The sequence below is a fragment of the Pituophis catenifer genome, unplaced genomic scaffold (assembly GCF_029215685.1).
Source record: "Pituophis catenifer annectens isolate HBS135680 unplaced genomic scaffold, rPitCat1.0.hap2 SCAF_7, whole genome shotgun sequence".
Lineage (NCBI taxonomy): Eukaryota > Metazoa > Chordata > Lepidosauria > Squamata > Colubridae > Pituophis > Pituophis catenifer.
Genome location: NW_027256887.1, coordinates 62342704 through 62354837, shown reverse-complemented (window position 1 = coordinate 62354837; position 12134 = coordinate 62342704). Strand labels below are relative to the sequence as shown.

The 12134-nt window shown below is 41.6% G+C and overlaps 1 protein-coding gene across 2 annotated transcripts in view; it reads right to left on the bottom strand.

The window, feature by feature from the left end:
- Positions 1-6801: 6801 nt before the first annotated feature.
- Positions 6802-12134, bottom strand: part of TMEM184B (transmembrane protein 184B) — a 35596-nt gene continuing 30263 nt past the window's right edge. For both annotated transcript variants that reach the window (XM_070947426.1, XM_070947427.1), the window contains one exon: positions 6802-10573. In XM_070947426.1, the coding sequence (XP_070803527.1) occupies positions 10332-10573 (242 nt within the window). In that variant the 3' untranslated portion in view covers positions 6802-10331. The remainder of the gene's footprint in view (positions 10574-12134) is intronic.

The following is a 12134-nucleotide window of genomic DNA, read 5'->3' as shown; positions in this document are numbered from 1 at the left end:
GTACCGGGGAAGCTGCTGCGCTACCACACTCTCAACAACCTTCACAACGAAGCGAAGGTTGGAGACTGGACGATAGTTAGCCAAAACAGCCGGATCCAGAGAGGGCTTCTTGAGGAGGGGCCTCACAACCGCTTCTTTCAAAGCAGCCGGCAGGACCCCCTCACTCAAAGAAGCGTTAACAATCTTCTGGAGCCAGCCTCGTGTCACCTCCTGGGAAGCCAGTACCAACCAGGAGGGACACGGGTCCAATAAACATGTGGTCACATTCAGCCGTCCCAGGACCCTGTCCATGTCCTCAGGAGCCACAGGATCGAACTCCTCCCAGATAACACTCTCAAGACCTGCTTCAGTCATCCCGTCCAGACATACCCAGTCAGAGGCCAGCCCTTCCCGAATCTGAGCAATTTTGTCATACAGATACTGCACAAAATCCTCAGCTCGGCTGAGGGGTCATCCCGCACTTCCAGATGGAGGAGGGAGCGGGTCACCCTAAACAGGGCGGCCGGGTGATTATCTGATGACACGATAAGAGTGGCAAAATAGCTAGATTTCGCCGCTTTTATCGCCACTAGGTAGGTCTTAATATGAGACCTCACCAGTGTTCGGTCGGATTCGGAGTGGCTGGTCCTCCAACTACTCTCCAGGCATCTTTTCCGGCACTTCATCTCCCTAAGCTCCTCAGAGAACCAAGGAGTTAGGTGAGTTCGGTGCTGGGTCAGAGGCCGCAAAGGCACGACACGGTCCAAGGCCCCGGCAGCCGCACTATCCCAGGCGGCCACCAGGTCTTCAGCCGAGTCATGAGCCAGAGTCTCAGGAAATGGCCCAAGCTCCATCTGGAACCTATCAGGGTCCATCAGGCGCCTGGGGCGGGACCACCTGGTCGGTCCCACCTCCTTGCGGCGGGGTGCAGCGGTTAGAAAGTCCAGTCGAAGGAGCGAGTGGTCAGACCATGACAAGGGTTTGATGGCTATATCCCCTATATCAAGGCCACTCAACCACTGACCAGAGACAAAAACTAAGTCCAGAGTGTGTTATAACATAGAGATGGATCAATGGGGAAATGTGTGATTAAAATGGCTGAAAGTTACATTGTATTATGATCTTAAAGAGTATTTTTATAAAATCATCTATAATTGGTACATGATGCCAGAAAAATTATCTAGAATATATAAAAGCACTTCAAATATATGTTAGAAATATGAACATGAATGGACATTCTGATATTCTTGGTAGATATGTAATAAAGCTAAAAATGGATTCAAATACATACATTGATAAGATTAATCTTAAAGATTAATATTAAAATTAAACAAGAACTTTTCATTTTAAGATTGATAGATACACAGTTAGAAAAGTCATGCAAGATGTAATCAATATGTGATTATTGTAGCAAGATTATGATATAGGCAGTCCTTGACATAAAACCAGTTGCTAAATGACTGTTCAAATTATGATGGATTCAGAGTTACTTATGACCTGCCCTTAAAGTTACAACTGCCATACCACTATCACCCACAGTCATGTGATTGCATTTGGGGTACTTGGCAACCACCTCGTAATTACAACTTGTCAGCACAAGCAACCAGAGCCACTTATTAATAACTAAAGTATACAAAACGATAAACAGGCCTGTTTCTGGACTTCCAGAACCTCCAGTAGGCCCGTTTTTTGCCCTCCCAGACCCTCTGTGCGGCCTCTGCTGGAATGATGAACGGACCACGTGAAGACTCCTGGAGGGGCAGGGTGGGAGGGGTGGGGCGGGATGGGTTGGGATAAAATGGGATGTGAGGGGCAGGGTGGGGTGGGAGGGGCCAGCTAGGGGTGGCATTTGGGGGTTTGCCGAACCCTGGTGATCCTTGGCTAGATGATCGCCCAAACCCTGCCTAACCCCCAGGAGCCCACCCCTGGTTTTCTACCTATATTACAAGAATCTCCCCAGGCAGCTTTCCTTTCCCTGGGAACAGCCAGATAAGACTTCAGGGACCTTGGGGGAGGTCAAACTTATGCCTTTTGCAGCTGTACAACAATTCCAAGTTGGGTCCCCATTTGACTTCTCCTTCCAACTTAGCTGGCTGTTTCCCAAAACAACTTGTTGCGGTGTCCCATGATTACATGATCATTTTTTGCAACATTTTTCCATTATGTGGAATAGAAGGGGGTCTCATCAAATTTGCAAACAACACCAAGCTGGCAGGAATAGCCAATGCTCCAGAAGATAGGCTGAGGGTAAAGAAGGATCTTGACCAGGAGTGGGTTCTACTTACCTTTACTACCGGTTTGCAATGGGGCCGCGCACGTGCACTTGGTTCGTTTGCATGCATGTGCGCTCTTCTGCGCATGTGCAGAAGCGTTCTGATGACATCGGTGTCGGTGGGCGGAGCCTCCCGCCGGTTTTACTACCGGTTCTATAGAACCGGTGCGAACCAGGGGCAACCCACCACTGATCTTGACAGACTTCAACACTGGGCTCTATCTAACAAAATGAAATTCAATGGTGAGAAAAGTAAGGCAAAAAACAACAAACCAAATGCACAGGTATAGAATAGGTGGTACCTGGCTCACTACAAGCAACTGTGAGAGGAATCTGGGCGTCCTAGTGGACAATCACTTAAATATGAGCCAGCAGTGTGCTACAGTCACCAAGAAGCTAACATAGTCCTAGGCTGCATTAACAGAGGGATAGAATCAAGATCATGTGAAGTGTTAGTACAACTTTATAATGCCTTGGTAAGACCACACTTGGGAGTACTACCACAAAGAAGAGGGGATCAACTTGCTCTCCAAAGCACCTGAAAACAGAACAAGAAACAGTGATGGAAACTAATCAAGGAGAGAACCAACCTAGAACTAAGGAGAAATTTCCTGACAGTGAGAACGATTAAACAATGGAGTAGTTTGCCTTCAGAAGTTGCGGGTGCTCCATCATTGGAGGTTTTAAGAAGAGATTGGACAGCCATTTGTTTGAAATGGTATAGGGCAGTGATGGCTAACCTTTTCCAGACCGAGTGCGTGTGCGCACCTGCCTGATCCCCCAAAATGCAATGTGCATAACAGCCCCTGCGCATGTGCCCCTGCACATGCATGCAGGCCACCCACATGCGCCCCATCCCCATCCCCTGCGCATGAACGCTTGACCCCCTGCATATGCACGCTTGCCCCCTGCACGCCCCCGCACATGCAGGTACACACCCCCACATGCGCCCCACCCTCCACGCATGCGCTGCAGAGACCTGACGACCAGCTGGCTGGCAGAGGGTGCGCGCATGCGCGGCGGAGCTGAACTGGAGCGACAGCTCGCGTGCCCACAAAGAGGGCACTGCGTGCCACCTGTGACACGCGTGCCATAGGTTTGCCATCATGCTTGTAGGGACTAGAAGGCCTTCAAGATTCCTTTCAAACTTTCTTATTCTGTCAAAATTATGTTAAAAATACCTATTGGATAAAATGGGTCTATAAACATCTAGTTCACCTAATGACTGGTTGGTTTGCTTAATGATGATGTGACTTATTTAACAATCATTTTAAAAGCAATTGTTTGGTTAGGTGATGTCTCAGCTTACAATCACAACAATTTATGACAAAACTCTGTCCCAATTATGCTTGTAAGCCAAAAACTACTTGTAAGATGGAAAGATTCAACATTGTCCACAAGGGAGGAATGGCTGGTGAAATTGACATGTCTTGCTCAGATGGATAAACTAAAGTCTTTGATTAGAATGATATCTGCATTTATTGGTGAGTAGAAATTTTGTATGGAATTTTTGGGTAAAAATAAAAATGAACTTGTGATTTCTGGTTTCGATTGGGCAGGATACACTATGGAAAGAAGACAATCATGAAATTGTAGGATTGACAATTTGCAGAACTTGGGGACAGGGTAGACGACACTCACTTTTTGGTAAGATAGAAAACTGTGGGTTAGATAGCATCACCACCAGATGGATTTGTAACTAGCTGACGAACTGCACTCAATGTATAGTCCTCAATGGATCCACATCTAAATAGAAGAAAGCATGTTGTGGAGTACTGTACTTTTCGGATTATAAGACGCACTTCACCCCCTTAAAAGTGGGTGAAAATTGTGGTATGTCTTATACACCGAATGTTGCCGAAGCCCCGCTCACCTGCCGGCCCCCACCCTTTGGCCATTTTTGGCCTCTGCACATCCCATTTTAGACTCGTTCCAGGCAACAGCACATTGCCACCTCCGTGGGTCACGTTTTCGGCCTCTGCACGCCCGTTTTTGGCCTCCGTGCATCGCATTTTCGGCCGATTTCGGCAGTGGGGATCAGTGGTGGCAGGGATCTTTCTTGTTCATTAATTTTTTTCTATTTTACATCTTGTTGCACTTTTAGCTTTTTAACTTTTTCTGTTCTAATTTTATTTGTTATAGTTCATATTATTGTTCTTAAAACTTTTAATAAAATTTGTATTAAAATATGTATAAAATATGTATCAAATCACTTAAAGTTTAATTACATTAAATTATGTCAAATTTAGTTTCTTGGTCGAAAGAAAGAAAAAGGAACATTGACAATACATTTCATGTTTGTCAACAATGTGACAAATACTGCCTCCAGCAGTATGCCACAAGTCAGTTGTTGATAGCAAGTTTTGGGGAAGTGAAAGTGTAGTCTCATCATTAGGTGTCAGTCGCCAGAAATAGTCAAATTCCTTCTAGGGACCTGGGGAAGTTTACATATATTTATATCATTAATGTCATTATTGCATGGAGAAAGGGTTGGGGTGAAGCCAAACATACTGAGGTCATGAGATGAAACACAAGTTCTTGTTAAATGAATATAGATAAAAGGAACTTCCACAACATTACCATTTCCACTTTCAGAAGTAGTTTGAAGTCAACCCCAAATTATTTTTAATTCTGCTGGCCTTAAAACACTGAGATTAGGCAGAGAGCAGCATAACTCAAATTAGTGGGCTCTGTGGTTGATCAGTAGGAGGGTGCATAGAACAGAATTCAGTCAGCACCTTGCTTGAAGTTGACACTATTAACAAAAATTATCACCTCTCACTTTAGCCAAAGAGGTACTGCTATTCCTTCCACATTTTTCATTCATATTCTGTCCATGCTTCGTCTGCTTGAAAAAAATCCAATGGCCGTTACATGCACAGAATCCTTTAGTACTGCCACTAGTCAATTATATAATCTGTTATAAAATGCTGATCAGTTTGATTTCTTCTGTTTATATAAATAACCAGCTTTGAATGCTTGCCTCACTGCTTCTCTCAATTAGCAAATTATTTTTCCTTTTTGGATGGATTGTAACTAAGTGGATTTGTTTTTGGTTTAATGACAATCTAAGACAGTTGTTAGGTGACAGTTGTTAGGGGATAGTTAAGGGGATGTGGTGGCTCAGTGGTTAAGATGCTGAGCTTGTCGATCAGAAGGTCGGCAGTTCAGCGGTTCGAATCCCTAGTGCCGCGTAACGGAGTGAGCTCCCGTTACTTGTCCCAGCTTCTGTCAACCTAGCAGTTCGAAAGCACGTTTGGTGGGAAGGTAACAGCGCTCCATGCGCCTTTAGCATTGAGACATGCCGGCCACATGACCACAGAGATAAGCACCGCCCCTAGAGCTGGAAACAACTAGCGGGCGTGTGTGAGGGAACCTTTTATCTTTACCTAAGACAGTCGTTATAGGGGTGGAAATAAAATGAAAAACTGCTACGTGAATGTGCCTTAAAATGGTGGAAATACAACAAGAAATGGAAAAATCTTGAAATTTTGCTCCTGATGGTGAGGAAATAGAGAAGAATGGGAAAGAATGGTTCTCCGGCACTGCCTTCAGAAGTCTGAGGAAGCACTGAGACAAGGAGGAAGAATATGCATGAAAAGCTATCTTCTTCTTCTCTTAAGGTAAATGGGGAATCTAAAGGCCTACAAGTGGTTGATACTTTATATCTTCCACCAGTACATTCTCTTCCCCACTCTTTTCATGTCAGACCTGACTGAATTGAAGAGGCACACAACTTCCTCATTTTTATGACTTAGACACGAAACAAGTCTAAGCATACAAAACTGTAATTCAAATGAAGCAACGCAAAGGTTAAAATTGATACCCCTGCTCTGCCAAAATAGCTGACAAATCAGCACCTTCCAGACCAAAACACTTATCATTTGAACCAAGTTTACCCATTTATCCATTACTAGCCGTATGTAACCATGCCCATCACTAGATTGCCACCGCTAGTTCTGGAAAAATATGTTGTTTATCTGACTTCTGACCTAGATAAACAAAATTTCTGTGTGTGGGTGGGGTGTGGGAGGGCAAGGAAGCAGGAAATAAGATTCTTGGGATCAGTAAAGTTACACAACCAAGCTATGAAAGGTTACCAGGTTACTACTTTAGTGCCCTTTCCTGTTCTGAGTCTCAATTCAAATCACTCTGCTCAGCTTTTTGCTGTTAATGAGCCATTAACTGAAAAGAATGATTGTATTTCTTATGTCAATATTTTAGTTCCAATGGAAGATAAAAGAATTCCCCAAATTTGAACAGAGTATTATTTCCGGCATAGGAAATGATCATTACTGGATTTTGAATCCTCTTCACATTGAATCCATTATGTTAGAATAACGCTGTGTAAAGTAATTCTGAATCAAGTGGAAAATTTCATTGGCTGGAGGTACCTGCCTTTTTCAAGTCTTTCCCATGTGTCATGTAACCCTTTTTAAAAAAACAATTCTCTGCAACCTTTGCAAATGTAGAATTTAAAAAAAAATTGCTACCTTTTAAAAAGTAATTCCAGAAAGAAAATGAACAAAAACAGCAGAAACATATATAAATACAATCTATATTATCTCTATATCTTTATTTGTCGTATTTGCTTGTTTCCGCAAAGCAGTATAACATCAACAAATAACAAAACAGAGACAACAGTTTGTCTCTGAACTCACATCAGTTATTACATGGTAGGTACAAAACTAAGTAACTCTGTCTTATTATACAGTTCCCCCCCCCCCCATTTATATACAAATATCTAAACTATATGGAAAAATAGTAAAAACAAAACTCGCAGTATGCTGCACGGCCAAAAAAAAAACCCAACCCCCAAGGAGAGAGAGAGGAAAGGAGCTGATTAAGAAGCAGGCAGTCCCAATATTATTTTGATGGGACTCGTATATAAGCACATGTATTAAATGGTTGGTCTCTAACTGAGATGGGCAATCATTGACCAATCATCTCTTTCATCTCTTTCTTGTATGGATATAGAATAAACTCTTTCCATCACACAGCACTGGTGCTTTCATATGGCTCTAATTTTTAAAAAGTCACAATATTATTGGACCCAGGGTACTTGCTTTGTGGGTGTCAAACTACTTAAAACTGCTTATAGGTTGCTTCAACGTAATCGGCTTGTACACATAGTATACATATATGTGGTATACATTAATACAAATAAAAAATAGAGCTCTCCCCAACACTGAAATATCGGCAAGTCAGCCACATTATTCACCCATTCTATTTAAAAAGGAGGCTAATGATGAAAACTTTTCACACGTGCAAGTATTAGCAAGGTATACTAAGAGCGAGATAGTTAGGAAAATTATTTGGAAGCAAAGTAGCACTGAAATAAATACCAGTAGAAAGACTGTGCATGCTTCAAACATTATTTGGAAGTGCATGAGAGGTTCTGCAATTCAATAAAGGAGTCTGACCTTGTTCAGGTTTTCAGAAGGTTGAAAAAAATGTTGTTGCTTTGTAAGAGTCACCTTAACTCCAGTGAGTGTAATTCCTTAAAGCAGCAGCAACACTTTTCCTGGCTTCTACACAAGGTCAAAGCTGGAAAAAGATCCATCTTCTTTAATAAATAGCAGAAAAATGTTAATTTCAATGTCTCTTTGAAATATTGAGATCTTATGTCATCCTATTCAATAAAAATTCCCTACTGCTGGCACTGAAGGATAATTGAACTGACCTTACTCCCCAATTGCAGGGAGCTGAACTCCATAATTTATGCAAGAACAGTGCTCAACCTTCCTTGACTAAGAGTTACAAACATACTCATGTTACTTTGGCCAAAGTTATGTCATATATATATATATATATATCCATCCAGGATTTCCTGGCAAAGGAACTTCGCATCATAGTTCTGCTGCCACTGGTCCGTTATTTTAATTGGATATCAATTATCTGCTGACAGTTTGTGGAATTCTGGGTGCCCAGAACCAATGACAGGATTTTAAAAGTTAGCCCATATGAATATATAGTACAAGTCAAATTGAAGCAAGGCAGATGATTGTGTGTTTACAGAAACATGTTCCTGTTCTGTCTTCCTTTCTTCATATCTCAAGTTCTCAACTATTTCAGGCAGAAAATGTGAATGGAGCTTTTGTCCTCCATTATCCAAATCCTCTCCAATATCTTCTGAAAAAAGAGAAGTGCAAACCATAATGACAGCAGACACAACCACACTATCTGTCCAGGAAAAAATAAACAAACTTCAGCAAAGTTCCCAAGTCCACACAAACACATTTTGCCCAAACAAGTACAATTTGGACAAAGGATGGTAATAATTGCTGTAGAAATCTGTCTTTGCTATAATGTGGCGTGTGCGGGGGTCTCAGGTGAGAATATTAAGGCACAGAGAAAAGGAGCAATATAGTGAACCCCCCTGAGATCTTCATATTTAGAGTCTCCAGTGAAGGGGTTAGAAAGCACCATATGAAAAAGTGCCAAATAACCACAACATGCTGTGGGAGACCCAGCAGCTTAGAACAGAATCAGCATTACTGATTTCATAATCTATGCAGGAGACTCAGGAGGGGCCTAATGTTACCCCCCTTTTATGCAGCAATGTGTTAAACAGGCACAGTTACCACAACCACAACAGCAACAAAGATGTGCAATATATTGCAATTAATCTAATTGCCCTTTTCAGCTTTATAATGTGTCTGGCAAAACCAGTGGCAGCAGATTTTACTGCTTGCAAAGAGAGCCTGTGATTCTTAGACAAAAGATACATCATGCCTAATGAGATCAACATGTTTTAATCTCATGGGTTGTAGAAAATAATGGCGAAAGTAATACCCACACACCACATAGATATGTTTAGATCTCTTGGCCAGACTGGAAAAGAACAAGAGGAAGGGAAGGGAAAATGGAATGTTCTCCATCTTAGGTGAATTCCATCCCACTGCACTTAAAATTAACTATTAACATAGGTAAAATATTTACAGCAGAAAGGACAAATGGTAACTTGCTATAAATGTTATAGAATTTAAAGTCCAGGAGATGCATGGCTCAAAAACAGACAAGGCAAAAGAGATTTCTGTATTACTGCTTGTACAATTGCTCCTCCAGAAGAAAACACGAATGACAAAAGGCAACAGGATTCTAACAGTGCATACAATCACAAATTAAATCAATGGAGGGAAGCAGTCTTGCACATTTGGATTTGGTATCTAAGAAGATCAGATGAGGTCTAAAGAAAAATAATTCAACATGTCCCTCACCCAATATATATGTATATATAGGATGCATGCTTCCATATGCATCCAGATTTGTACCTTGGGCAGCTTTCCCTGAAATTCTGGATCATTAGGTTCTTACAGAGATGTCTTTCTCTACAGATTTGTTGAAATCTTGTTTTGCAGAAAATATCTTGCAGATTCTTTTGAAATACTGGGCAACCCAAAATACCCATAAATGCTATATTTCACTTCTGCATAGGGAAAAAGATATATGGATTGTTTCAATCTTGTCCTTCCCCATTCACACTTTGGATCTTTTGCAAAGGCTAATTGCATATATCATAATTTGGAATACTAATTAAAATAAATCCTGGCCACAGTGAAAAACTTAGTAGAACAAATTAACAGGGCAATAGCTAAGGATGATAGTCTGTCCACAAATAATCAGAATTATGAGGGTGGAGATACCTTTTCATAATAGTGCAGAAAGTGCAGAAAGCAAATTATCTGCTAGTTTCATTTCAAATAATTTAGCAAGTGAATAAAGCCTCATTTCTTGGGAATCATTTGTCTGATTTTTGTAGTATTGCCAGCCCTTTGCCTTACAAATAACATAAAAACTATTCAAACATAATGCATTTTACTGATCTTATATCTCTGCTCTAGTCTACAATTTAGTGTTTTTTTTTAAAATTTTTCTTTATTAAGTGAAATGTGCACTAGTTAAGCTTTTAGAAAAGAAAGTCCATACCACCCGCATTAGCCATAATGGTCCTTGCTTACAATTGGCATCAGAAGGTGCCCAATCCTGACTTGAGCACCATGTAAAAAAGGAATATAATCTGTTTTCTGGTTCAATAAATAAAGGGAAGTTCCAGGCTATGGCATGTTCCACCAACCCCTTAAAACTCATCATCTGAGCTCAAAAGCAGGGTCTTCTCATTGTCACGGACACCAGAGGTGCTATGAGAACGTGAAATGATGTGATTGCCATTCCGCCATGGTGGTCCATGTTCCAGGGTGGACTGCTGTGTGTATTGCTGATAGGCTGGGGAAAAATTATGGATAGCATCCTGGACGATGTCGTGGGGGTTCATGGTCTCCTTAAGGCTGCTAGAGATGCTCTTCATTGGGGCACACCGTCCTAGAAAGAAACATCGCATATGAAAAATGGAAGCTTTTCTCCAGTTATCATATAAATCTTTCCAAAAACTACCTACAGCAGTTTCTTCTGGTGCCCATACATTAACAAGGGCATGAATTAGGCAGAAATTAATTTTGACAAATAAAGAAATTTGGATACTATCTCAAACTAGGAGTGAACGTATTTTAAGAACATTTTGGGGTTTTTTTCAGTTCTTTCATAAAAAATATCGACTCCAACTCTAAATCTTATCTTTGAAAGCCATCCAAAGTCAATTTTCTTAAATAAATACATAAAACTGTAAAACTTATTTATTTAGCATGTAATTTGAAGTGAGTGGGTCATTTTCTTGTTGCTCCTGTTTTTAAAGAAAAAAAAAGGGGGGGGGGTCTATAAATTGTGAATCACCTAGAGCCGTGATGGCGAACCTATGGCATGCGTGCCACAGGTGGCACATGTAGCCATATCAGTGGGCATGCGAAGTTGGCAAATGGGCCGTTTTCGGCCTCCGCAGGGCCTCCAGCGGGGGGGTGGGCAAGGCCGTTTTCGCCCTTCCCAGACTCCTAGAAAGGCTCTGGAGCCAGGTGAGAGAGAAAAACGGGTGTAGTGGGCCATCACATGCCAGGAGCGGGTGGGGGTGGGTGGGTCGTGCATGCATGCGTGGGGGCGGGGCGCATAGAATTATGGGTGTGGGCACACATGCATGGGACACCGCCCCCCACCCCGGCCTGGCATGCAATGGCAAAAAGGTTAGTTATCACTGACCTAGAGATCTATCAGAAATTAGAAAATTTGTATTTTGCCTACCAATGGTGTAGATCAGGGTCCTCAACCCAGAGGCCACGGACCAACCCTGGTCTGCAGCATGCCAGAAACCAGGCCACGCAAATGAGCAAAGCCCCATCTGCGCACGTGCGGAAAATATAGGCAGTGTGCAAAACCTGATCTGCGGAAAAATCTCTTTCTATGGAACCAGTACCTGGCACCCAAAAAGGTTGGGGACCGCTACTGTAGATCACATGCAGTTAGAGAAAAATAATAATAATGTTTTTGCTACTTTTATTCACAATATGTCGATTATGATTGAACTAAAATATTAAAGTAAAAGTAAAAAGATCTTCGGGATATTTTGGATAGTATGCTATGTCAATTAAAGAAACAAAAGCAGTGATAACCTATAGTATAGATAATTTCCAGAGGTGTGGACATATTACAGCTAATCCTTGCTTAACACCCATAATTGAGACCTGCAACTCCGTTTATAAGTGAAACAGCAACTGACTGCAACATACAATTTTACTTCGGTGTTCACCCTTAATTCCACTGGAAGTACACAAACAGCAATCGCGTGACTGTGATGATCATAAATTGATTGCAAAGTTGCTTTTTTTAAAAACCAGCATAAATTTAATGGTCACTAAATGAGGCAGTTAGTAAGCGAGGACTACCTGTAATCTACTGCAGCAAAAGCAATAAGAGTTTCAGATCGTCTTATATACTAATACTTTGATACTGAAGGCGTATTGAGTCATATTGTGTGCAAACCTATTAGAGATGCTGA